This window comes from Tenrec ecaudatus, chromosome 1 (genome assembly GCF_050624435.1).
Source record: "Tenrec ecaudatus isolate mTenEca1 chromosome 1, mTenEca1.hap1, whole genome shotgun sequence".
Classification (NCBI taxonomy): domain Eukaryota; kingdom Metazoa; phylum Chordata; class Mammalia; order Afrosoricida; family Tenrecidae; genus Tenrec; species Tenrec ecaudatus.
This window is the reverse complement of record NC_134530.1, coordinates 219916080-219942464: the sequence shown is the minus strand read 5'-3', so window position 1 is coordinate 219942464 and position 26385 is coordinate 219916080. Positions and strand designations below refer to the sequence as shown.

General features: G+C 55.0%; 1 protein-coding gene across 1 annotated transcript in view; it reads right to left on the bottom strand.

The window, feature by feature from the left end:
- Nucleotides 1–26385, bottom strand: part of LGR6 (leucine rich repeat containing G protein-coupled receptor 6) — a 134219-nt gene that overhangs the window by 6673 nt on the left and 101161 nt on the right. Inside the window, exons 7-16 of the mRNA XM_075540532.1 lie at nucleotides 14678–14746; nucleotides 13155–13226; nucleotides 12882–12953; nucleotides 10833–10901; nucleotides 8546–8617; nucleotides 7395–7460; nucleotides 6293–6364; nucleotides 5819–5890; nucleotides 4174–4299; nucleotides 3077–3237 (exon numbers count right to left, since the gene is read on the bottom strand). Coding sequence (XP_075396647.1) covers nucleotides 3077–3237; nucleotides 4174–4299; nucleotides 5819–5890; nucleotides 6293–6364; nucleotides 7395–7460; nucleotides 8546–8617; nucleotides 10833–10901; nucleotides 12882–12953; nucleotides 13155–13226; nucleotides 14678–14746 — 851 coding nt within the window. The remainder of the gene's footprint in view (nucleotides 1–3076; nucleotides 3238–4173; nucleotides 4300–5818; nucleotides 5891–6292; nucleotides 6365–7394; nucleotides 7461–8545; nucleotides 8618–10832; nucleotides 10902–12881; nucleotides 12954–13154; nucleotides 13227–14677; nucleotides 14747–26385) is intronic.

Below are 26385 nucleotides of genomic sequence, written 5' to 3'. Positions count from 1 at the left end.
CCTTGAGATCAGTTCCCTCTTTCTCTCCCTTCCACTCCTCACTTGATAGATGTTGAAGAATCATGCTCTAGTTTCTCAAGTCAGTGTTTCCTGAGGCTCCAGGGCTGAGAAAGGTATCTGGGGCCCTCTGTGGTCCAAGGAAAGTGGTTTCCCAAGAGGGTCTTTCTACTCTTGTCCAGAGTGACAGCCTCAGACACCTGCAGGGGCAGCGCTCCCCTATCTGCCAGGGTCGCTGTGAGTCGGCGTCAACATTATTCAAGGAGTCTCTGGGTGGCTCGAAAGATGAGGTGTCCTAACTGAAAGTTCGAATCCACCCAGGATGCCTCTGAAGGAAGAGGTAGGATTCTGCTTCCCAAAGGCCAGAGCTGATGGAAACCCCTTAGAGCGGTGGTTCTCAACCTGTGGGTCGCGACCCCTTTGGGCGTGGACTGACCCTTTCACAGGGGTTGCTGAAGACTATCAGAAAACATACATATTTCACAATATATAATTACATATTGTTTTGTGATGAATCACTATGCTTTAATGATGTTTAATTATGCTCAATTTGTAACTATGAAAATACATCCTGCCTATCAGATATTTACATGACGATTCATAACAAGAGCAGAATGACAGTGATGAAGTAGCAACGAAAATCATTATATGGTTGGGGGTCCCCACCCCATGAGGCACTGTATGAAAGGGCCGTGCATGAGGAAGGCGGAGAACCGCTGCCCTAGAGTGTCATTTGTTCTCTGACCCACGGGGTTGGTTCTGAACAGCAACTGCGTGGGTCTGGTGCAGGCTCTGCCTCCATCATGCACGCAGTGGATGGGTGGCTCGGCCTCCATCTCGGGCTCCAATTCCCTGTTTCCTGGGTGGATCCTTCCTCCTACTCTACAGCTGGTATTTCCCCGGGACACTGGAGCTGGCCAGGGCTGGACACGGGGCGAGGCGTGCGCACAGGGCCCCAGCCTTTCCTCCCCGCAATCCCTCTCATTCCCTGCCCACTCCTGTTCTCCAGAACGGAGCACCGCCGTTCTCTGAAGTCAAAAGACATGAATGAACTACAAGGGTGAGTCCGGGGGACTCTGTCTGCGGCTGGGAAAGTCCCAGCCAAGGTGTTAAGTAACCACTCTTCAAACAAGGAGGAAATCGAAGCTGGCTGCAGCGCCCGCTCCTGGCCTCCTTCTCGGGGCTCATTAGCCCCACAGGAAGTGGGGGCCCTGCCCCTAGCTCCCGTTACAGGCGGCTGGCGGCCCTCAGGCCTGACGCCTGTGGTTCTCCAAGACCTAAGCCCGGTGGAAAGTTTCACCTTGAGGAAGGAAAGTTTCCATGGCTCCTTCCAGCCCTTGAGGGAGTGTACGGCAGACATCCGGGAACGTCCCCCAGGGACAGCTGTCTGCCGGCCCAGAGCCAGTGCGCCTGCCGGGCTCCCCTCCCATGGGTCCTCAGACACTCCCTGGGGAAGTACAGGCGGAGGGGGGCTCCCAGAGACCCCAGACTGCCCGGCCAACATTGGGTTTCTCAAAGCTGTGTCCAGGACCCCATTCTTCCCAAGCATGGCCACCAGAAGACGGCAGCATCCATGGAGGGTACCCTAGCAGTAGGGGAGTAATAACGTGTCTTGCCATTTATGGAATCCGTCAACATGACCAACAGCTTCTGGCATATGCCCAGTGGTCCCATTTTACAGAGCAGGAAACGGAGGCACAACACAGTTAAACAGCTTGTCCCAGGCAACCCAGGAGTCTGGTCTGTCTACACCGTAGGTTTCCAAAGTTATTTGGCCTACTGCCTTTCTTTTCCCCCCAGGAAACAAACAACCTCAGCGCCCCTGAGTTCTGGCAATGGAACTCGTTTGTCCTGGAGCCCGGCACCCAGGCTGGGGTGTGGGATCTACCTGCTCTGTCTCTTACACGGCCGCAGGGCACTCCTGCACCCCCAGGAGGGCAGAGGCAGCGACTCTTGGAAACACAGGTCTACCTGGCGGTGAGGGGCTTGTCTCACCTATTTAGATGGGATGTCTCTGTTCAGCGTCTCCGCTGAGATGTTACGCAGAGGGGGGGGACAAACGCCAACACCAAAAGCAGGGCCCTTCTCGGAACATGGGGCAGAGACAGATAGGAGCACTCTTCTCTGCCCCTGGTCTCTGACACCCACTAGCAGAGGAGTTGGCACAACTGCGCCCCAATTTTTGCCTTCTACTCCCACTGCTCCCGGGACCGAGGCGAGGCAGACTGTGCTGTGAAGGCCCTCTTGCCCTGAAGTCTCCCTTTGGGGTGCATCGGGCACGGCAAGCTAGACCAGGGGAGCTCTAGGACATACCGTGAGGGGATTATCAATTCCCCTGGAAATTGCTTGAATTCAAGTCATCTAGTGAAATCCCACTTGATTAAAACCTGGGCCTGTCTTCTCTGAGAATGCTCTCACGTTGAAGGACCGATGCCCGCGCGATGAGGGGGCAGCCATGAGAAGCAGCGTCTGAGTTCTGAGGGCAGGGGTACGAAGTGAGACGGTGCGGGCATTCCCACCCACGTGCTTGGTTTGGAAATAGAAGTGTCCTTTTGTTGTGAGACGAAACCTAATTGCTCCTGCATCATACAAAGGGCAGATTGGACACACACACACACACACACACACACACACACACACACGACACCATGTGGGCCTCGGCTACAAGCCCAGGAAAGCCAAAGAACTAAGGACCACTTGGGGCTACTGACGAGAGAGGAGCGAACATTCCCAAGGCCCTAGTTTGGGCCTTCGCCTCCAGAACTAAAAATAAAGCAGAAGAGAGAGAAAGATCTGCTCTCTAAAGCCACCCACTTGTGGTATTTGGCTTATTGGCACAAGGTAACAGAGTCAGTCATTGTTATTCTCAGTATGCCTTTGCCAGGCGCCCCTGGAGGGTGGGGAAGAGACCGCTTCCCTCATCGCTGCTTCTCCCCCCTGGAGGAGAGACGAGCGCAAACAGAGGTCGTTTTCTCTTGGGTCGGAGCAGTCCCTCCCTAGGATGCCCCTCAGCAGCCCCCCTTCAAAGTCCCCCAGGTGTCCGCTCCGCAGCCTCCCGCCCGGCCCTGCAGTCACTCACAGTGGTTCTCTGCTTGTCCAGCAAGGAGGCCCAAGGGTCTCTTTGGCGCCTCCTCCTCTTCCAGGTGAAAGTCCTCGGCCTCCCACTGCCCAGAGGACTTGAAGAAGCTTGTGCAGACCCCGTAGGCACAGCACTGGTAGGCATAGGGCACCTCCAGGACCCTAGGCGTGGGGAGAGAGAAGGGGCTTTAGTGTATCGGGTTCTAAGGCTTCAGTCTGAGCCAAGTGCTCAGCAACTGTGCTTCAGCCTCCAAGTGCACTGGCAAGCATGCAGGCAGCCCCTTCTTCCCAAGGGCTCCACCTGTCTGGTTCCTGCTTCCGAAGGGCTCTGGGCAGACCCCATCTCTGCCTGGTCAAGTTGGAAGCTGAGATGGGGAGGTAGACTTTCTGCCCATTGTTTAGGGAGCCCCCGCAGCAGACTCAGAGTGGGGAACAGCTTACCTGAGCAGACCCAGCACTCGGGGCTCTGCTCCCCTGCCCAGACAGCACCCCTTCCTTTTAGGTTGAAGAAGACGGGTTTTCCCAATCAGTGACTCTTTGCCCTGAGTGAGGTCCATGCCCAACTCTGCTCCTTGGGCACATCCAAAGGGAATTTAGTCCCCTCAGCGGGCTGGCCCCGGGCCTCTCGTTAGTCTGCAGCAGGCATGGGCCACACAGGCTGTGCTGCTGCCGCTGCTGTGTGTCAGAGGCCTGCATGTCATTAGCACCAAGACTGGTTTTGCAGCGTGTTTTCCACTCATCAGGGCCCTGGGCTCTGTCCTGATTCCAGGCCCCAGATGCTGCCTAAGTGGGGCTGGACAGGCAGAGTGCACAGAACTGGACAAAGAGCAAGGAGGCCCAGGGTGTGCACATGTGTCCAGGGGTTTGGTCCTACAGGTCCCAGGGGCTGAGGAGGAAGGGGAGGTGCCTAGCAGACCCTGGTGGACTGGTTGGAGGGCAGGACGAGGCCATCCACTTAGTCTTGGGCAAGCCATCGGCCACTGGGCCACCAGATGGTCCTCAGAGTGAGACCCTGCATCTTTCTCCCGGTCCCTCCACGGTCTTCCCCGCCACCTTGGGGCAAACATACCCAGGGGTGGGCGAAAGCTAGACCCTCACCTCAGTTTGGGGAAACTGTCCTTGGAGAAGGATTGAGAGAGAGCCAGGTTCCCCTTGAGCTTCAGGTGCATCAGGCCTCCAAGTCCGGCCAGGGGCAAGGTGGTCAGCTGATTGTCTGTCAGGTCCCTAGGACAGTGGACGGTCAGGGTTATGGGCAGTCCATGGGACTGCTGAGGGGGCTGTGCTGAGGGGGTGGCCAGGGTGCCTGGGATGGAGCAAGAGGAGGGGGCAAAGGACAGACGATGAGTAGGTAAAGAAGGGAGCCTGAGGCCGGGGAGGGGGCACCGGTGAGAGGCACCATCTAGAACACATTAGTTCACTCAACGAGCGACATGTACCAACGGAAGGTCTAAGACGACTCTGACTCCATGCCAGGCGTCCCTCTGCCGAGGCACCGGGGCCCCTGTGTGCCCAGACAGCCACGCTTCCTGCGTCTCAGCCTGAGCTGCTTCTGGGTCCCCTGCCCAACCAACCAGAGGACCTGCCTGCTATTGCTCGCAGCCATCTCCCGGGCCTTCCTCCCCCTTTCCTGGTGCTACCCGGGGCCAGAGGCAGGGATTGGACAGGGCTTCGGTCATTTCTTCCTCTGCACAGAGCCTGCTCTGTGGCCCGAGGTGAGGACATGCACAGAGCTCTCCTGGAGACGCCTCACAGGAAGCCGGGGCTCCAAACCAAACACCACCATTGCAGACGCTGCTGCTCCATGGGAGCAGGGCTGGCCTGGAAGGTGGGAGAGGTGGCGCCGTCAACTCACTGTGTCATCAAGGTGGGGGGGAGGTCATAAATCTGGGGCGTCTCGGATAAAAGTACCTACTCTACCTATCTGGCAGGAGTTGAGCAAACAGGAGAGTGAAGGCCGAGGTGAGAGATTTGCAAGGCTGCCGCCCAGCGCCAAAAACACCCCACATGCCCCCAAGGAGGCCTGGGCGCCCGCCGGCTTTAGGCTCTGGACCAGCTGTGCCTCCTTGGCTTTCATGATGTGAGGCTGGGGCTGGAGGCAGCCCGCTAGGAGGAAAAGGTTCCCTCTGGCACATGGGCCCCAAGGATGCGCAGCTTGGTGAGCAGGTAGGCATGCAGGTAGCTACCTTAGCTGGGGCGGAGCCCCTGTGTGTCATAGCGTGGGCAGCCCTGCTCTGGCATAACGACCACGTAGCCTGCACCACATGCTCCCTGCTTACAGCCCATGTCAGGAAGAAAGCCCATGTTCTCTTTCGGCCCCTCAGAATGGCAGCTCCTTAGAGTCAAGCCCCAAGCAGGAGAGCCCAGCTCTCGGAGCCTCGGGCTCCACTTGTCCTGAAGGGGGTCCCAAGCCTGCACATCCTCTTTATCAGTCTAAGCAGAGGCTGGGAGGGTGGCCAGGGAAACGGGGCAGTGGGGCACGGCTGGGCCGAGGTTGCCCAAGCCTTGCACACTATTAGCAGAGGATGTTCCAGAGCCTTCAGGAGGCAGGGTGACTGCTTAGGAGGCCCCACGGTCTGTCAACTGGACTGTCAGAATGATTGATGGGGCTGGGGCCCACCCTGGGACGTGGGACTTCCATATTTATGCATGCCCCTGCTTGGGGTGGGCCCTCCTGTCCCACTGTCCAGCCCAAAGTCCCCAGTGGGTTCCCAGCAGCCCAGAGGAAAGAGCAGCGGGCACTTACAGCTTGACCAGGGAGGGCAGAGTGGCGAAGGCCTCAGGGTGGATGGACCGAATAGCATTCCAGCTCAGGTCCCTGTGGGTAGAGGGTATGACAGGAGGGGGCAGTGACACATGCCGCATGCCCCTGTCAGCAGGGACCTCAGCCCGGGTGGCTCAGTGACTCAGGTCTCTGCAGGAGAAAAGGTCTGGCAACCTGTAACCGGCCTGTGAAGACCCCAGGGTGGGGGGTGGGGTGGGAGGAGGCTTCAATGGTCACACAGGGTTGCTGTGAGCTGTGAGTGACCTGATCGCACATAAGCACACCTGCTGCTTGGCTCCCCATCTGGATGTGGCCTCAGGAATGGAGACACTGACAACTGGGTTCTAGAGTCTAATGGCCCCCCCTGGGTGCCAGCTAGAGAAGCCGCCCCTATGTGTGTGTGAAGGGAGGGCATGGCAGGAGGGGATGGGGCACCCCCGAGCTGGGGATACTCACAGGGCACGCAGTGAGCTCAGCTGGCTGAAGGTGTCGGCTCTGATCTCCCAGATGCGGTTGTGTTGGAGGCCACTAGGGCAGCAAGAGAGGCAGAGGTGAGCAGGTAGTCTCAGACCCTGGCTCTGTTCCAGACCCCCCGTGTACTGGGAGGAAGAAGGGAGAGCCCCCCACTTCTCCTGGCACAGGAAGAAAGGGCCCGGACTGCCGAAGTCCCCAGAATTAAAGAGAGAATAAAGAATCTGGTTGCCTTGGGTAAGTGGGTCAGGAGACAAAGCCACAAAACCACCCCTGTGGCCCCAAAGGGAGTCCGCTTCCAGTCTTCCCACCCGGCCTGGCTCTTCGCCCAGCCACTCCCACCCCTACCCTCATGGGTCCTTCAGGCCCCAGCCCAGCAGCCCAGCACTGTCCTGGACTTGAGTGACCAGCTCCAAGCTGGGAATAGAGCTCAGAATGGGCAATGGGCTGTGAGCCTCGGGGGTGCTAAAGGCCCTGCCTGTGGCTTCCAGGCAAATAAGGTTGGATCCTCATGCCTCCACCTCGTCCTGGCCTCAGACGGCACTGCCCTGCTTAGGAGCAGGGGCTGGCACAAGGAGGCTGTGGAGGCCTGGCCAGCAGGTGGAAGCAGGAGCTGGTGTGAATGAGTCTAGAGAATTACTAAGAGATTTTTTTGCCCCCTTTGTGACACGTAAGGCCCAGGCTTGTTCTTCTATGTCCACGTGTGTGGGCTTGTGGGGACGTGGACGATGAGAGAGCATGCTTCAGACAACAGAGCCCACCTGGCCCCTCAGGAGCCTTCTCCTGCCCAGTCCGGCACTAGGCAGAGCAGTAGCAGAGCCCTGTGTGGACCTGCGCCTCCACTGGCCCTGATCATGACTGCGCTTCTGGGTGGATGCCGAAGGAGCCACCTTGAGACTCCATTTGGACACTAGCCTCTGAGCATGTGATCGGTGTGTCCCAGCGGCCTGGTCCAAGCCCCAACCTGCGCTCGTCAATCCCAGTGGACAGAGGAAGGTGGGAGTGGGCTCAGGTCTGCCCGGACACGCCCAGCATTGCCCAGAGTCTGACCGGTAGGCCTTTGCCCCACTCCAGCCCCTAGACTCACATTTCCTCCAACTTTTGACACCGGTGCAGGCTGGGCAGCTCCTCAATTAGATTATGAGACAGCTCCCTGTGGGGAGAGAAAGGCGGGGACAGGGGTGAAGCAGTGCCTGGGAGAGGGCTGTGGAGGGGTGCAGGAAACACAGCGCTGGCTTCTCCAGGGCCGGAGGGCCCATCTGTCCTCTCCAACAGCTGAGGGGCCTAAGGGACAGACCTAGCACCAGAATCCTTATTTGCTGAGCTAGACCTCCCTTCCTCCCCCTTGCCAGCCCTCCTTCTTTTATGCAAGGCCTGAATATTGTCTTTCCAGAAGGGCCATCTCAACCCTGTGAGGGACCCCTGGGGGACAGAGATGGAGATGGGGACGAGGAAAGCAACAGTGAATGGGGAACAAGGCCCCTCAGGACAGCCACAGTGTGTGCCCTCAGGACAGCCAGGGCACACGGAGCAAGCTGACCGGTGCTGACATGCACGGAGCTGGTGGGACACTGATGGGAGATCTTTGGACCATCCCTTCATTTATCCGATGGGGAAGCCCATGTCTAGAGACAGGGCAGGGCTGACCCAGGACCCATAGGCTGTCGGTCTAGCACTATTCCCATGTGTTGTGTGTCTGTCCACCCATCTTAGGCGAGTAGGGGGTCTCAGATTCCGATTAGAGCCAAGAGAGAAAGGAGAGCCTCTCCCCCTGCCCGCCACCCGCTGGCTTCATTAGCTGCATAAATGCCTCCACCATCCCAGAGAACACTGGTTGAATACACCAGAGTACCCATGCCATTACAGAGCACCTACTAGGTGCTAGCACGAGTCGAGAGCGCAGTGCCGTAATAGGTTCCAGGCACACTTTAACAATAAAGAGACAGAAGCTCAGAGACACTGAAGAGCTCAAGTCCACCCAGCCTGTCAGTGAAAGAGCTGAGCCTCAACCCCAGCTCTGACACCCCCCGCCCGCCCGCCCTGATCATTGCCTTTTGACCCTAAACAAGAGGGTACAGCTCTGTCCCTCTCAGGCAAACTCCCAGCAGGAGCCTAGGTTGTCCCGGTCTCCAGGCAGAGAGGGGAACAGTGGGGCAGAAGCAGGAGAGGTCTTTGTGGGGCCATGGGGGTGGGGACGGGCACAATGCCAGCACTGGAGAATGCCTGGGGGCCACTCACAGGACTCGGAGCCTGGGCAGCTGTTGGCACATCCCTGGTGGGAGCAACCGGATGCCTGCACGGGTCAGGGTCCTGCAGGGAGAACAGAGACAGACCTGGCACCAGGCCCAGGGCCCCAGCTCTGGGTCTGATACTGATGTGGGAGGAGAGAGTTGACAAAAGCGAAGTGGTGGGAGACGCAGGGGGTGGGGGGGACGGGGGGTAGAGCTGCAGACAGAGAAAGGAGCAGGCCTGGCATCAGAGCCTTTGGCTCCCCTGGGACTGGAGGAGGCGGAGGGTGGAAATGCAAAGAGACACCGCCCAGGGACCCTTGTTGGCAGAGAGACCTTACAGCCCTACCTGCAATCCACCGCAGTACCGGTCTCCTACAACACTGGGTCTTTAGTACAGAGACTAGAGATGTCCCTGTTCTAGGGGAACTTGGGGAGAGGGAGAAGAACCCAGGGTGGAGCCATGGGAACCATGCACAGGGTTTGCTCCCTGTGCCTCGAGGGAGGGCGAGGCATAAGAAAGCAGGGCTGGGGCGGAGAGGGCCGTGGGGGCAGGTTGCAGAGCATACTTGGCTTAGGGACAGAACGTCCCAGGAAAGACCCAAGGCCAAGGTCATCCTCGGGGAGCTGTTGCTTCCCTCATGGAAAATTTTCCAGATGCCAGTGAATTGAGGGGAGAGACAATGGAGGCACAGAAGCGGGTGCCCGTTCCATGCCATGAATGAGCAGTGTGCCTTGGGGCAGGACAGCTGACTTCCAGACACTCGCTCTGGGTGCTCGTCTGCTTGTTACATTCATTCTCTGAAAGCGTATGGAGTGCCTCTTATGCCCCACCCGTCCTCCCTTGTGCTACTCGGCAGGAACTAACAGCAGAAAATACGAGAAAGCCTTTGTGGGAACCAAGCTCCAGGAAGGCCAAGGAGGTGGATTTCCCCAGCCCTCCCCTCCCACTCAGCGGCCCACAGCTCACCGTGGCTTGGCCTTAGGGCCTCTCCAGTGTGCCAGAAAAGCTGAGCACTGTAAGGAGAGAAGCAAGGCTCCTGACTCCCATACTGCCTGCCACCCGCTGGACTACAGGCATGGCCTGTAAAGAGATGGCCATGCACCCTAGGGACAGAGCCTAGTGACCTCTGGGCGAGGCTGGAGCAGCAGTAGAGGTAGGCCAGACAAGAAGCAAATAACTTGACAGCCTTCAGGGATGGTGGTGGCGGCAATGATGGTAGTAGTAGTGGTGGTGGTCGTAGTATTGGAGATGGTGGTGGTGGTGGTGGTGATAGTGGTGGTGGTCGTAGTATTGGCGATGGTGGTGGTGGTGGTGGTGGTGATAGTGGGGGTGATGGTGATGGTGGTGGTGGTGATGGTGATGGTGATAGTGGGGGTGATGGTGATGGTGGAGATGGTGGTGATGGTGGTGGTAGTGGTGGTAGTGATGGTGATGGTGATAGTGGGGGTGATGGTGATGATGGTGGTAGTGGTGGTAGTGATGGTGGTGGTGATAATGGGGGTGATGGCAATGGTGGTGGTGATGTTGATGGTGATAGTGGGGGTGATGGTGATGGTGGAGATGGTGGTGATGGTGGTGGTAGTGGTGGTAGTGATGGTGATGGTGATAGTGGGGGTGATGGTGATGGTGATAGTGGGGGTGATGGTGATGGTGATGGTAGTGGTGGTGATGGTGATAGTGATAATGGGGGTGATGGTAATGGTAGTAGTGGTGATGGTGATGGTGATAGTGATAATGGGGGTGATGGTGATGGCGATGGTGGTGGTGGTGGTGGTGATAGTGGTGGTGGTCGTAGTATTGGCGATGGTGGTGGTGGTGGTGGTGATAGTGGGGGTGATGGTGATGGTGGTGGTGGTGATGGTGATGGTGATAGTGGGGGTGATGGTGATGGTGGAGATGGTGGTGATGGTGGTGGTAGTGGTGGTAGTGATGGTGATGGTGATAGTGGGGGTGATGGTGATGATGGTGGTAGTGGTGGTAGTGATGGTGGTGGTGATAATGGGGGTGATGGCAATGGTGGTGGTGATGTTGATGGTGATAGTGGGGGTGATGGTGATGGTGGAGATGGTGGTGATGGTGGTGGTAGTGGTGGTAGTGATGGTGATGGTGATAGTGGGGGTGATGGTGATAGTGGGGGTGATGGTAATGGTAGTAGTGGTGATGGTGATGGTGATAGTGATAATGGGGGTGATGGTGATGGCGATGGTGGTGGTGGTGGTGGTAGGATGCTGAAGAACTCCTTAGGGGCAAAGCTGGAGTACAGATGAGGTGGAGAGGAAGAGTACCCACTCACAGGATCTCCAGGCTGGTGGTGCCTTTGAGATCTGGGAACTCCTGGATGTCCGTAGCTCCATTCAGGGATCTGGAAATAGATGGTCAAAATATCCCTCTTTGTGCTCCAAGCTCCACCTTTTGGAAAATGTCATCTTCCCTAACCTCCCCCTCAGGCCACCCCCAGCAACTCGAGCCTCGGTGGAAGTTGAGCTTTGCTTAGTAGGGTCCATTCAGTCATTCTCTGAAATTCACTCAGCCTACTCTGGCCCAGACAGATCCCCATGACCTCAGCATTGGCACCCTGGCATGTGAAAAACACCCGCCAGGAACATGGGGATTGCCTCTGTTTACAAGGCAACAACTTAGGTGCTTCTGGATAAGTCCTTGGCTCCAAGGGGTTTGCTTATTAATTGTCAACCGCTATCAAGGAGTCCTGTTGGTCTTGTGAGCTAGCTTTGGGTTGCTAACCTCAAGATTGTCAGTTCAAACCCACCAGCTACTCCAAGGGAGAAAAAAAATGAGACTTTCTGTTTTCATAAAGATTTACAGTCTCAGAACCCCCATCTGGGGTCAATATGAGTCAGCAGTGACCGCCTGACCATGAGTTTGGTTGAGGGCTTTATCAGAACCTCTCCATTGGTTCACTCTCTCCCCACCTTTCTCTCTCTCTCTCTCCTTTCTTCCCCATCCTTCCTTCCTTTAACTTATCAATTGAGAATTGGATGAGGGTATACAGAGTAGATCAACTTTCCATTCAACAATTCATACATATTTTGTTTCATGTCATTGATTACAGGCCCTATCATGTGACATCACTTTTCCCACTTCCTCCTTTTGCTTCTTGTTTCCAGTCCCCATCCTTCCCTAACTCCCTGGACTTTGTCCTTGGATAAACACTGTCTTTTTGATCTCAAACCATTGTTTACTCTAAGGAGTGCATACCTCATAAAGCGTTTGTCCCTGGAGAGACCTGCCTGCTGTTTGGCTGAAAACTCAGTTCACTTCCAGACCTGAAGGCTAAGGATCCCCCTAGTCTTTTCTTAACAGTAAGCCCGGTCTCCTGGTGCTTTTGAGCTTTGTTCTACATTTTCTCTCACTTGAGCCAGGACCTTCCAATGTGATCCACCGGCTCTTTGAAACCACCCTCCGCATGAAACTCACTGCCATTGAGTCACTGCTGGGTTTCTGAGACTCACTGCCATCGAGTCAATGCTAGCTCAGAGGGACCTTCTGTGGTTTCCAAGGCTGCCAGGGTTCATGGGAATAGGAAAACCAGTCTTTCTCCAAGTGCTTTCGAACTGCCAACCATGCAGATCACAGCCCAGTGTGTAACTGCTATACCACGAGGGCTCCTCCGAGGACACCCCAATCTCATAGACCCAACACACCAAGCCTTCAATCAGCAGGTCTGTAGTGACCCCAAGGAGGCAGCACGGAACACAGAAGAGGGCCTAGAATCTGAAGTCAAGGTTCTGGGTTCGTGCTCCAACATGGCCTGGGAGCCTCCAATTGCACCTGTGAATTGGGTTAATGAAGCTATCTCGCAAGATTAGAATGAAGCTGAAATGTGATAACAGATATGTGTGTGTGGATTAAGTGCTCTAGGAGGTCAGTCAGTGATGCTCCTGAGTATACTGAGAGCTATCTGTGGAAGCTTTTTTGAAAAGGTGCAACACGAGGTGGGAGTTAAAAGAATGGAGGAGGGAGAACACAGGAGGTCCAGGGCAATGAAGACGACAAAGAAGGTTCCAGGGGCCCTGAGAACACTCAGCATTCAAAACCACAGCCCTATCATCTACTCTTCAGAGGTGTTTATGGAATAGCAACCATGAGCAGGATTCAAGAGACCAAATAAGACCAAATAAGATTCCTTGGCTCAGGAGAGCCACCTTCCCCCAGCTGAGATTTGGGAAGCAGTCATGGCTCCGGGAAGTGGAGCCTTAAGTCCAAGCAGATCTGGGATTCGGACTAATCGGAGGCCTCTCATAGGGGATGTACCCACAGGTGAGAGTATGTAGGTGAGGGTCTGCAGGTGGGGGGCAGCAGGTAGCCTTCCGTGCCAACTTACAGCGTGTGTAGCTTAGGCAGGTATTGGAACGCCGACCTTCCCACAAACTGGATCGGGTTGTCATAAAAGTGGCTGGAAGAAAAAGGCCCATGTAGCGGGGCGGTTAGCCAGACCTGCTAGCTGGGGGCAGGCAGCCAGCCCTCTTCTTTCTCCCAATAGCCACCCCCCAGGGGACAGCGTACCAGTGCTCTTGCCCCCTTGGCGCTTGCTAGGAAAGTCTCTCTGTCCTCCCCTCCATGCCTCCACTGCCAAGGGGCCAGAGCAAGTACTCACATGGTCTGCAGTAGAGGGTTCCCCATGAAGGCCTTTTCTGGGATGGCCTTGATGTTGTTGTTGTGGAAACCCCTGCAAGACAGCCCCCCCGGAGTCAGTGAGGACACGGGGAGGCGTGCGTGCACACTCTGGGTACATATACATATACAGCTCTCTTCTTGCTCGTTCTACCTTAGGGCTCTGCGCTTTCTCCCAGAGTCCTTTCAGAACCCCGGTCCCCAGGCCTTTGCGTGCCCTGCTCCCTCCTGGCCTGTTTCTCCAATCCCTTCCTGCTTTCGGATCTCAGCTCACAGGAGCAATCAGATCTTGGTGACACATTGGGTTTGGATGACTCCTATGGACCCTCCGCCAGGCGGCCCAGCCAACCTCCTCTAACACTCCCGTGGAGTTCACACCTCCACGTGTGGGGCCGAGGGGAAGGGCAGCGGGTGGCATGGGACTGATCCTACAGGTGCTAGGCTGCCTTTTGAACTGGAAAGAAACCGTAAGGCCAGAAGTTTGGGGCTGTGTTCACAAATCTTCAGGCCCCCTTAATCTGATCCCACTCTAGCCAGCTCCAGGGGAGACCACTCACTGTTTCCCATCACCCTTCCCTCTAGGAAGGCTGGTCTCCCTCCTGTGGTCATTCCTTGCCCTTGACCAGACATCCATCGTTCCACTGTCTGAAGGGCACCGCTCCACCCCCACCGCTGCCATTCTGAAGCCCGTCTGTCCATCCTTTGAGGAGGCTATTCTCAGGACACAATCGTACTCCGAGATCTTGCGATGCTGCCCTAAGGCCTACGACCATTTCAGCTAATGCTGTACAATGCAGGCTGGGAGTACGCCTGGCTTCCTCAGGGATCCTGTTTCACGTAGGTGACTTCCTCTCCTCAATAAGCCGGAAGGACTCTTGGGCACGGATCCGCCGTCTAGTTTACTCCTCATTGGTGTCTGGCCCCAAGCAGTGCTGGGCTCAGGGGGTGCTCTGCCAGGTGAATGCTTACCATACAATGCCATAACCAGGGGAGCTTGTGAGGGGGAGGTGGCACTCGGCAGCCGGCCCAAGGCTGGTGACTGGAGTCCCCCCTGGGAGGCGCCTTGGAAGAAAGGCCTGGCAATCTACTTCCAAGATCCACCACTGACAACTCTATGGGGCCCAGCTTCCACTCTGCACATGTGGGTACCGACTGGACAGCAACTGGTTGATGGGCAGAAACCAGAGCCCACAGAACCTGGGCCTCTCTTCAGTCTTCTCCGGGCACACCCCAGCCAAGGCGCACAGCTGCCCTGGGCCCAGACTAAGAGGAGGTGACTCGTGCTGTGCAGCTTTGGGACAGGGCCTTCTGGCTGATGACACACCCCTGGGAAATGCTCAAAGCCCTGTTAATGAGGCCTGTGACTACTCAGGCCTTTGCTGGGGGCAGGATGGGGCCTGCGGGGCCTGCTTTTACAACTACCACAAGAAGGGAGTCCCTGGGCCCGTTTCAGCCCAGGCCCCGTGGGAGAAAGGTCACCCACAAAAAACCAATGTAGGAACTTACAGTTCCTGCAGCCTGCCCAGGGTGCGGATGGCTACGGGGAAGTCCTGCAGCTCGTTATAGTTCAGGTCCCTGGAATGGAAAGCAGAGCGGTCATTAGAGGGGGGCTCTCTGGCCATGCCAGGGTCCCCCAGAACTGGAAACTTGGCTCTGGGTTTGGCCAGCAAGATGGGTTTTCCAATCTATTGGATCCAGCTGCCAGTGAATGTGTGGAAACACATTTTTGGAATGTTTGTACGCAACCCCACAAACCCCGAGGCTTGGAGGCTTGCAGACAGCAAAGTGTCTGGAGGGGACCCTTCCAGGGTGTTGGTGCCTGGAACTGATTTCCTCACAGAAGTCCACCACGAAGAGCTCCTCAGGCGGAGGCTGGGATCGCTCCCACCCTGTGCCCAGCACGGGCATTAGCATGAATTAGCAATTCCAGAAGGCGTCAACTTTGGCCACTTCGGTCTCTACTATAAAAAGGGTCAGACATTGTTTCTTATCTTTTCAGAGTTGGACCCAGCACCTGAGACCTTCAGACAACAGAAGGACAACTCAATGGGTGCAGTTCCAGACCCCGAGGCGAGAACATGGGGCCCAGGAATGAGCCCGGCTTTTGAAACGAACAGTGCTTGGTTTAATGCCACCGCAGATCTGTAGTTTTTCTCATTTTCTGTACTTTCTCTTTTTCCTTTACAATGAGCGTCAACCTTGGGCATAATCTGAAACCAGGGACAGCCATTTAAAAATGGGATAGCAATCCAAATTGGAGAGGATGTGGGGGTTCTAAGACACGATCGGCGAGTTTCAGTACTGCTCAACCTTCTGGAGTGTTTTGGGAATTGTGTCTCAATTGAAACGATTCTGCTCCAGTCACTCCACAGCCCGGAACCCACCCGACGTGCACGGGTGGAGGTGTTTGTACCAGGATGGTCATTGGTGCATTCAGGCACCGGGGGCAGCGGCTCGGCCCACAAGTAGTCATGCGTGTGCCCTCCTCGGGGACCTTCGGTATCTGTGCCACAGGTGGGACTCAGGAGGGCACTAGGATGGGGGACAAATGCAGGAGGACAAAGGGCGATTTGCATTTTGATGAGAGAAGGTCTAGACGTGCTTGTGGGAAAACTCCCTCCCCAACAAGGGGGTCCCACAGACAGAGGGGTAACTTGAGATGGAGGGGGGAGTAGACAGCAAGTCGTGATTGGGGAGTGGAGACTAAGCTCCAGAGGACTTGGAGAAAGGTGATGGGGTTGTCACCCCTGTAGGAGCACTGGTGTGTCGCGGTGAGGAGTGGGGCTGCGATCCACATGGCCAGTGGTTCAAGATCACCAGCAGCTCCTCGGAAGAAAGACTGGGCTTTCTAGCTCCGGTAGAGTTACTGTAAGAAATGTTACTGTAATTTTGCTGTAGGTGATTACTGTAGGCACTGTAGGTAAAAACCCTACAGGGGTCACTACGAGTCAGCACTGACATTTCATGGCAGCCCTTTTTTAAATTGAAGAGACGTCAACTTCCAGAATGTTTTCAGTTGATGTGGTTGTTGCAGGCTTAGTAGGGAAGTTGGCCCGGGTGGAAATGTTCTGGGAGGGGAGGGGTCTCAGCGCCTCCTGACTGTTCTTACTGGGGTGCACAGTCCCAGGCTTTGGCAATTGGAGCGACCCTATCTCAGATGCTCTCTTGGGTCTCCCGGAATGACCTCAGCCCATCTTCTCAGCCTCTAAAGCCACCCAACCCTGATGACCTTCAGAGAGGATGCTGTCCAATGCCAGGGCGAGGGGGGGCCCACGTGGAGGGCCTTCATTGCAGAGTGACTTGGCAGGTTTTGTGGGTAAATACCATGTTAACACAGAGATAATGACAGGCTCCTCTACATGACAGGGTCATTACACTTAATAGTCCACAGGTAGAGCCAGAAGCAGCCCAAAGGCCACGGAGCAGTGACAAGCGTCTGGCAGCCAGTGATCCAGATGATTGTTCCTCCTCCCTGACCCCTACCCGCAGCTCCTGCACTAATTACCCGATTTATCCCCTGCCTCCCCTGGTGATCTTGGGTAATTACAGCATCACTCCCTCTGCCCTGCCAGGCTCATTCTGCCTTGAGTCAGTTCTTTGCCCTCCAGGACAGCAGACCTATAGTCCCTAACGGAAAGACTCTCTTGGCTGCGGGGTGGGGTGGGGTGGGGGGGTCGTGAGGAATGGCGGGGGTGGGGGGGCAACGGGCAGGATGTGCATGGGGCACTTTCATTGGCACCGAAGCATTGGAGTTGGGAGCAGGAGGACTTTTCGAATTGGGAGGCTCCTGGGGTTCTACCGCCAGCTATAGCAGACACCTAGAAAATCAGGCGGGGGAGCTGAGGGCAGGGGCAGTGGGATGGAATAGAGGGGCTCCTTATGGACTTAAAGGACACAAAGCAATCGCCCTCACATTGCAGTGTCTCAAGTCTCAGTGTCCCCTGCTAACTCAGGTCTGCTTATTTAGGGATTTTCCATGGTCTCCCAAGGAGAACTAGATTTTCCCATATCTAGTGAAGTGGCTAACAGTTTGATTGTTACGTTCTCTCCCATGCAAAGAACTGCACTGGTTTGGTGTAAAGTATCAGTCATTACTTGATAGTCCACCTGCCTCGGGTGCTCCTCCTCAGATACAGGACTTACTCCCCCACGTCCCCCAAGTTCCTGCTCAAAGACCACTGCTTCAGAGACACCTTCTCTGACCACTCTGCCACCCTGTCATTCACTAGTCCCTTGACCTGCATGGGAGGTTGAAAGTGGCCACAAATCCCTCACAGCTTTTCTAAGAGGTGGTGTCAACCTCCTCTTCCTGTGGGCTTGGACTGGTCTTGCGAATGGCTTTGACCAATGAAAGGAGGCAAAAGTGACATGGTGAAACCTGGAACCTAGGTCACAGAGGCCTTGCTCTTTAGAGGCTCCCACACCGTGTAAAGCAGCCCAGGTTGGATTACTGAGTGACAAGAGCCATGGGAAAGGGCAGGACCAACCCGACCATCAGCACCAGACTCGCTAGCCCCCACAGAGCCTCCAGCTGCTTGCAACCTCACCAGGGAGCCCAGGGAGGGGCTCCAGCAGAAGAACCACTCAGCTGAGCTCAGCCAGTCTACAGAATCAGGAGGAAGAATCGTTTGCTCTTTTAAGCCAGGATGTTTTGGGGTAACTTTGTCATGTAGCATAGATAACTAAGATCACCTGGTTTGTTTGTTTTTTTCTTTTGTAGAAAATATCACCACCTAAGATATATTTCTGTAGGGTCTTCTCATGCAACTAAAATGAAGACACCTTGAAACTAGAAACTCTGCTTTGTACTCTAACCACTAGACCAGTACCTGGCACAGAACAGGCAAATACTTGTTGAGTGAATAAATGAAAAGGTGTCGATAAGTTGATGAATGAAAGACACTAATGGACTCTTTGGGGACTTGACAGTTTTGGGGGAACAGACCTAAGATTTTGAAGTTGGTGTCAAAAAGGACCTTGGGTTATCCCTGAGTGTCACCGTGAGGCAACGCCAGTACCATGGGGCTCCTGAAGTGGACCCCAAGTGGTTCTCTTATCATTGATCCCTCACACAGTTCACTGGACCCATGTCAAGGCAGCCAACTTGAGTGATTCCAGCCCTATCGGAAGTTTCTGGTCAGGAATTTTGCTAGGATTGATCTAAACGACAGTGGGAGAACACACAGCAAGAGGCATGTGCAGAGGAGGCTCTCTGTGTAGGGAAGGTGGGGGGAGAAAATGGTGCAAAAGCCAAAGAGAAGTCTGTAAACGACACACCTCTGAGGGGGGCCTGGATTTTCCCATTTGGGAGTCTACATAGAGTCAGTGATCTGGATCATGGCCAATGCTCTACTTCATTTGGTGCAGTGTAGATGTAATCTCTGGTGCTAAGTGTCCAGGGGACGTGTCTTTGCAATCTCTCTGCCCCAATTAATTCAGTTTATTGCCATGAACCTTTGTTGTCTGCCCAACATACACAAAGAACCCTGCTGGGTAAAATGGGAGGCAGGGAGATGGGCAAGAAACAAGTCCTGTCGAGACAGATACACAAGACAAGTAGACGAGTACCACGCTGTGGGCCGTGCTGGACAACACACAGTACACGCGGGAGATCCAGACCTTCTGAGGCAGCAGAGAGCACACCCAACTGGGACGATGAGGGTGGGGCTGCACGGAGATATTTGTATATTTGAACCAGGTCTGGATGGCAGGACAAGATGTTAGGCAGAGAGAGGAACTAGGTGCTGTGGAGTTGTGCTTGGAAACCAGCCAGTGATAGCATTTGGGTGGAGTACAGGACAATGGTGGAGGGCAAGGCTGGAGGATGTCCCTTCCCTGGACTGGACTGCTGCTGTCCACACTCCCTAGCTGGGCCAACCTCAACTTGGGATAGACCACACTGATGATGTGCCAGGCACCACGTGCTTGCTGGAATCATCTCTTTAATCATCTCACAGCTTTAAGAAGCTCCTCGATCCACATTCCTGATGGTTTACAGATACCCTTTCACAGCCGAGGAAAGGGAGACACGGATAAAGAAGTTGCCCCAAACACACCAAGGGCGGTGGGTGCAGACGCTGCCTTCTTTCTGCCCAACCCCACCCCTGGTCTATACTCGGGCCGTCCACTAGCCGCAGGGGCCGAAGTCAATTAAATGCAAGTAAAGAATGGGGAACGTTCAGCTCTGTTTCTCTCGCCACACTTCAAGGGCCCAGTAGCTGCCTGTGGCTCCCAGATGGGAAGCAGGACATGGAACATTCCCACCCTTGCCTGGGCAGCAGTAGCAGCGTCCTATATTAACCGGTGCAGGAGCTGGACTGCAGCTGAGGATCCAAGGAGGCCCCAGGAAAGTTCGTGGGAAATGGACTGAAAAGACACGTGCGTTTCTTCCACGAGCTATGTGAAGTCCTCGCGGCTCTCTCAGCCTCACTGGCAGTAGGTGTGGCCCCAGGGACGGTACGCTGTGCCTCGTGGAATGTGGATGAAAGCGGAGCATGCCACTTCTAGCCCAGGATTTACAAAAGAGCCACTGTGTCTCCTCCATGCGCTCTCTGTCCTGCCACCAGCTACAGTCAGAGACAAGGAGGCCCTGGGGATGGCGAGAGCCCAAAGAGCCGGGTCCCTGAGTCACCACCTGTAGGAGGGCCACCCGTGGAGCAAAAGCACCCTCCCTGGTCTGTGTTACATGATCCGGAAATAAGCTTCTATTGTGTGTGAGCCTTGATACATGTTTGGGTCGATTCGTCACAGCACCAGAGTCTACCTTAACGAATTCAGTGTCACAGCCAAGATTTGAACCCTCGTGCCTTGTGACTGGAGCCCAGGCTCTTAGCTACCGCACATCTGTCAGAAAGAGCTTTTTAAAAAGCAAAGCTGAGCCTGTCAGGCTCCTACTGAAAAAAAAAAATCTGAAAAGTCTTCCTCATGACTTACAAAGTTCAAACTCCTTTGTGGGCTCAGATACCTTAACTTGCCTTTCAGCTTCGGCTCCAGTTTCAACCCTCCATGTATTTTCACGCCCTCGCGGATTTGCTTGTGTCGCCTGCCCTCAGCCTGGCGTGCCCTTTCCCGCACCCTCAGCTGCTGAAACCCTAGTCACCCTTGGAAGTCCAGCTCAAGTATACCTTTCTCCATGCATCCAATCCCACTCGTGGGATTTTCTGGTGTTTGCTCCCTCAGTGGGTGCAATGTTAGATGGGTAATAATGCTGATGTTGGTGACATTAACGATAGTAGTAATTGCCACATAAGGAACCTTGCTTGGGGGCGGGGGGTTATAACCACTAAGCAATTGGCTGCTAACCGAAAAGCTGCTGGTTCAAAGCCACTCAGAGGATCTGCAGGAGAAAGACTTGCCCATCTGGTCCCAGCAAGACTACAGTCTAGAAAGTCCCATGGGACAGTTCAGTTCGGCCTTACTATGCATCAGAATTGAGCTGACACCTAACCCTAACAGCAAAGTACCGTGTGAAAGTCACGTATGGGTGCCTTACATACATTAACTCACTGAATTCCCGTGCCCACTCTGAAGAACAGAGGTGCTGAGGGCGGTCACTTGGCCCGGTTTCTGTGTCTAGGACTGAAGGACAGGCAGTTGGGCTCTGGGGGGGTGGGAGGGTGGAGGGGGGTTGTCAGTGGACTTGTCATCGTCCCCATGAAACAGGAAGCATATTGACCTCAGGAAGCAGGGGGTTCACGTGTGGACCACTCGGTCCAGGCACAGCCCCCTTTTGTGAATGCTCAATGTCAAAGAGGAGCATTCGAGCCCGCTATGCAAAGGGCTCCTTTGGCCTTGATCGCTGGTCATTTCAGGGCAGTGACTTGGCGCCTTGGACCGACTTACAATTGGCAGCATCTTGGCGGCTGCTGGGAAGTGTGTGTCCCCCCCTCTTCCCCCCCCACCCAGTCCCGGCACAAGTCTGTCTGATTCCTCTCGTGCAGGCTGGTTCATGACGCCCTCACCTTCAGCTGGAAAAGGTATCTATGGCTTTATAGTCTATTATCTTTAATAGCCCAGGATCCGCCAGAAGCCCAGGAAGAGTTCATGGTTCTGTCTGCTACTCCTGGGAGCTGGACGCAGACTGGAAGGGTTGAGGTTAAAGAGAAACCATTCCAACTCCAGCCAGAGCTCAGTCTGGAAGCTGCAGCTGTCTATGGCTAATCCTCCCCCTCATCTGCTCAGACGGTTCCAGCCAAATCCAATCAAATCTGATGCTAAACCCATGCAATTGGTGAAAGCAGCCGAGAAGGCAAGCCGAGCCCCCAGCCGACTCAAGGGCTCACATCCCAGTGCGCTCCTTTCCAGCTGGCTGCGCAGAACGGCCAGCTCCTGCGATCCCCGGGGAGCTTCCCTGTGGATTCAGGAGACTGAGCTGGCTTGGTTTTACAGTCATCTTGTCCACCCCCTGCTTTTAATTGATGAGGAGACTGGGACCCAGGGAGAGAGGAGGTAAATCGCTGCCTGTCTCAAAGGCAGGACTTGAACTCAGGCCTCCCGGCTCCCAGGTTAACCTGCTTTCCACACACGATACAGAGCTGGAGCTTGGCTTGACTCTAAGGAGCAGGGCTAGCTAAGAAAAACGGACCTGGGAGAATGGGAACGAGGACACATGGAAGGGGCAGATCTGGATTCCATGGGAGTTTCTCTGGGTGCCTGTAAGCACCCCGAAGCCCCATGATATTGATGTGCAGTTGTCTTCTGGGTGAAAGGAGAAAGCACTCTTGTCCTCGTACTGAACAAGTCCCTGAACCTTCCTCAGCTCCGGGTTTCTCTCCTGTCAGCCAGGGATGCCCGTCTCCCTCGACTGCTCTGGGCGTTTGATCCAGAGCCCAGCAGAGTCCATCGATGTTCACACACCCTCGATTCCTTTTCCCTGCTCTGGTTACTGGACAATGAGCCCTAGAAAGGAGCCCCCGGGTGGGGGAACAGTCAATGCACCGGGCAGCAAACCACAAGGGTGGCTGCTCAAATCTACCCTGAGACGCCTTGGAAGAAAGGTCTAGTGATCTAGTTCCACAAGGTCATGGTCCTTGACAAACCCCATGGAACGTAGTCTGACACCAGCCCAGCACGGGATTGCCGTGAGACCAAAGCGCCTCGATGGCAATTGGAAGGCTCCTAGGTTTGCAATCAACGACTGGCGTGGAGGTTGGTACTCTGCACTCGCTCTGCGTTCCTACCGTGAAGGAAGGCCTGTCAATCTGCTTCCCTAGAGATGACAGCGCAGAGCATCCCCCTCCACGCAGCTCCCCTCTGCAGCACAGGGGCCACCAGACCTTGGAATCAATTCCACAGCAATGGGTTGGGGTATTTTTGCTTTGGTTTTGGTTTGGTTTAGACATTATAACAGGCACGTCTGTTCATTAGCCACCAGAACAGTAGACACACAAGTGGGTCTGTCTTCTTTCCATGGCAATAAAGATGAATATCATTAATTGGGCTTCGTTGACATCTTTATTCTCAAGGCTAATATTTGGGTTTACTACCAGATCACAGATAAGGGAACAGGGAGGGATGTGGGTGAGCCCAGCTCCCCAGAGGGAAACACAAGACACAGACAATTCAGAGTGTAAGCTATACCCTAACCTACTTTTATCACCGAAAGGCCTGTTACAAAGAGGAGCCGGCTTGAGGACTTGGCCTCTTAAGGAGCTGCTCCTCCCCAGCTATAGACTGCGGCTCTCACCCCACGGGCTCAAGGCAGATGACTGGGTGAGCCAGGAACCAACAGAAACGTTCTGATGGAGAGCATCGCTTTGCTTCTACACAGCTGACATGAAAGGGCACCCATTCATAAAGACGGCAATTAGTAAAATTATCATCGGTTTCTATTGAGAGACACAGGCACACCTCCCCTTTGCCCTCCTTCCACCTACTCTCCCTTCCTTGCCAGAAAGAAGCATGTGGGATCCACCTGGAGCAGGAGTGCCCCTCTTAATGGAAGTGGCCGATCTCTGAGACTGTCCTGCCCAAATGAGCCCTGGTTAACGCTCAGCTGCTAACCAAAACAGGCCAGTGGTGTGCACCCAGCAGCCGCTCAGTGGGAGGAGCGGGTGGCCACCTGCATCTGTAAAGACTGCAACCCCAACACACACACGCATGCACGCACACACGCCCCGCAGGGGAGTGCCACTCTGTCCTGCAAGGTTGCTATGAGCTGGAATTGAGGAATTGACTCAGTGGTGGTGCGGGGTGCGGGGAGGAGGCAGTGTTCTAATGCGGCACCTGGGACCACAGGGGCGTGGGATTGGAAGAGAATTTAAAGCTAATGCAGTTGAACCACAGCAGGAATTGTCTCTCAGATTCTGGCTGGCTGGTGATCCACTTTCTTCTCGAACCGTCTTGGGCCCTCTCTGACTCTGCTGGGTGGCCAATACCTCTGCTGGACTGCTTTATAGATTGGACTGTCCTTCCGTATCCGGTGCCCAGGTAGCACCTTTACTTTCTCCCACACCCCTCATGATGTGAAGCAGAGGACCCCAAAACATGCTTTCACCTAAGGCTCCTCGTGGCATATTTGATCAACTTTAAAGACACTTCTGATTCTCACCACCTCCCTGAGAAAGCCTGTATCACTCTTAAGCTACGATGCGCACAGTGGGACCACTCCGTCAGACAGCTCGGATCGCTGTGGGTGCCAGTCACGAGAAGAGTTACGGGCGGTTCGTGCGGGCGTCGCAGACTTAGCTCTGAGGCAAGGTTACGGGCCTGGCCCAGGGGGTCCATGCACGCCTGAGGCCTTTCTCCAGACCTGAAGCTCCAAGCGCAGTTGTGAAATGAGCGAACTGGAAGAATCAGGAGGGAATGAGAGCTGTGGATTCCTCTTTCCTGCAGACACACAAGGGCCAGACATAAAGGGCAGCCCCCTCTCCACGGCATCTCCTGAGGACCGATTGCCAGCCCTCCTCCCTTCTCTGTTCTCAGCCAGCTGGCTGGGGGTGGCTGGAAGGGTCTGCGAGTGGGGGTCAGAGAGGAAGTGGTGGCCCTATTGCCAGCAGGAGAGGAAGGGGTGGCAGTGACATGAGCTGTGACCTTGGCTACCCCTGCGCGAGGGAGGGGCAATGCTGGGCTGGGAAGAACCATGAATAACTCCTCACAGCCCTAGAGGGCAAGACAGACCCATGGCAGCTCAATTTTCTGCAGGTTAGGAGTCATTGGTGGTTCTGCTGGGGGGGGGGGGGGGAACCAGGAGGGAAAAAGAAAAGAAAGGAGTTTTATTGGGAACAATAAATTCCTCTATAAGCCACACCCCCCCACAAATTTGCAACTAATAAACCCACAAATGTAAGAAGATTAAGAGCGGCAGAGGAAAGAGTTGATGGCTTCTAGCAGCAGCAAAGGCTCTGGCGGCAGCAAGGGCTGATGCTGACCCAAAGACCCAAACCAGAGTTCTCACCCTGCCTCTACCTCAGCTGGATGGGCTCGGTAAGTCACCCACCCGCTTCCGTATCCTCAACTGGAACACAAGAAGGCATCATTCGGGCTCCGTCATCCTTAAGACGTGGCTGGAAGGATACCCGGGCTATAAGATGAGAGCCTTTGACAAGAGAATCTGTTTGATTCTCATAACCGTAGAGAATTGTTTCATTGCCGGGTGCAGTGGCCAACGCTTACCTTGTCAACCAGAGGCACGTCATCAAGACACATCAGGACCTTTCCTCCTCCCATGTGTCTGACGCCAGAGGGTCCCCACGGATCCCACAGGGCCCTGGCTATGCAGCCTGCCAGCAGGGAGCGGAAGCAAGCTGAAATTGTGCTCCCCGGCAAAGATGCCCCAAGTCCCAGTGCCTACACGGATGAACTGGCTTGATTTGGAACAGGGGTCTTTGCGGGAGTCATTTCGCTCAGGTTCTTGAGATGTGATCATCCTGGATTAATTGGGTGGGCCTTGGATTCACTGACTGGTGTCCTGGTCAGAAGGGGAGAGACAGAGGACCATGACAAGAAGAAGGCATGTGAAGATGGGGGAGCAGAGACTGGAGGGATGTGTCTTATCAGCAGAGGAATGTCCAGAGTGGCCGGCAGGAGGGAGACAGGAAATGGCTTCTCCGTCAGAAGGGACAGACCCTGCCCACGACTCCGTCTCAGACTTTGGCCGGCAGACTGTGAGACCGCAGACTCCTGGGATCTTTTTAAAGCCACCACGTTTGCGGTGATTGGTCATAGCGGCCAAAGAAGAGTCACCAGTATCCAGACGTTGACTCCCTGGAGTTGCCTGTCCGACCTACAGAGGGGGCGGCCCGCACCACGGATGCCTGTGCATGACACCTCTGGTGACAGCCTTCCTGCCACCCGAAGTCACACCGGCCAGAGAAGAAGCTGATATCTCACCCTTCCCCTCACAGCTGACATTGGTGAGGCTCCAACCAGAGAAGGGACTTGCCCAGGGTCCCACAGCCTGGGTGGAGCTGGCACCTGCCTACAGGCTCTACACATGTGCCCAGGCCATCCTTTCCCCAGGTTCCAACGTGAGAAGGATGTTCACGACAGAGAGGAAACCCAGCCTCCGTTACTCTTACTGCACCAAGAAGGGCTGCAGGAGGGACAAACCCATAAGCCCACTGCCATCGAGTCGATGCCGACTCACAATGACCCTGTAGGACAGGGTAGAAACGCCTTTGTGGGTTTCTGAGGCTGTAACTCTCTATGGGAGTAGAAAGCTTCGTCTTTCTCTGGGGGCACGGCTGATGGTTTCAAACTGCCGACCTTGTGCTTAGCAGCCCTACCTGTAACCACTATGACCCCAGGGCTCCTCAGCAGTCCAGACATCAGCATTGGGCACACCTGCTGCAAAAACTCTCTCCCAGTATTAAAAAGCCAAGCTGTCACTTGGAGGACCAAGGTGCCCGTGACTAAATCCATTACTGTTTTCAATTCCCTCATATGCATGTGAAACTGGATAACAAACAAGGATGAATTGGTGCATTTGAATTGTGGTCCTGGCAAAGAAGAATGTTGACTATACCACAGACAGCCAGAAAATTGGGGGAAAGGGGAGGGGATCTGTCTTGGAAGAAGGACAGCCAGAGTGCTCCTTAGAGGCAAGGATGGTGAGACCTTCTCTCACGTACTTTGGACATGTTGTCAGGAGAGACCAGTCCCTGGGGAAGAACACCATGTTCTGTAAAGCAGAGGGGCAGCGAAAAGGAGGCAAGCCTTCAATACAATGGAAGGACACGGCGGCGACGGCCATGCATGAAGACACCTCACTGAAT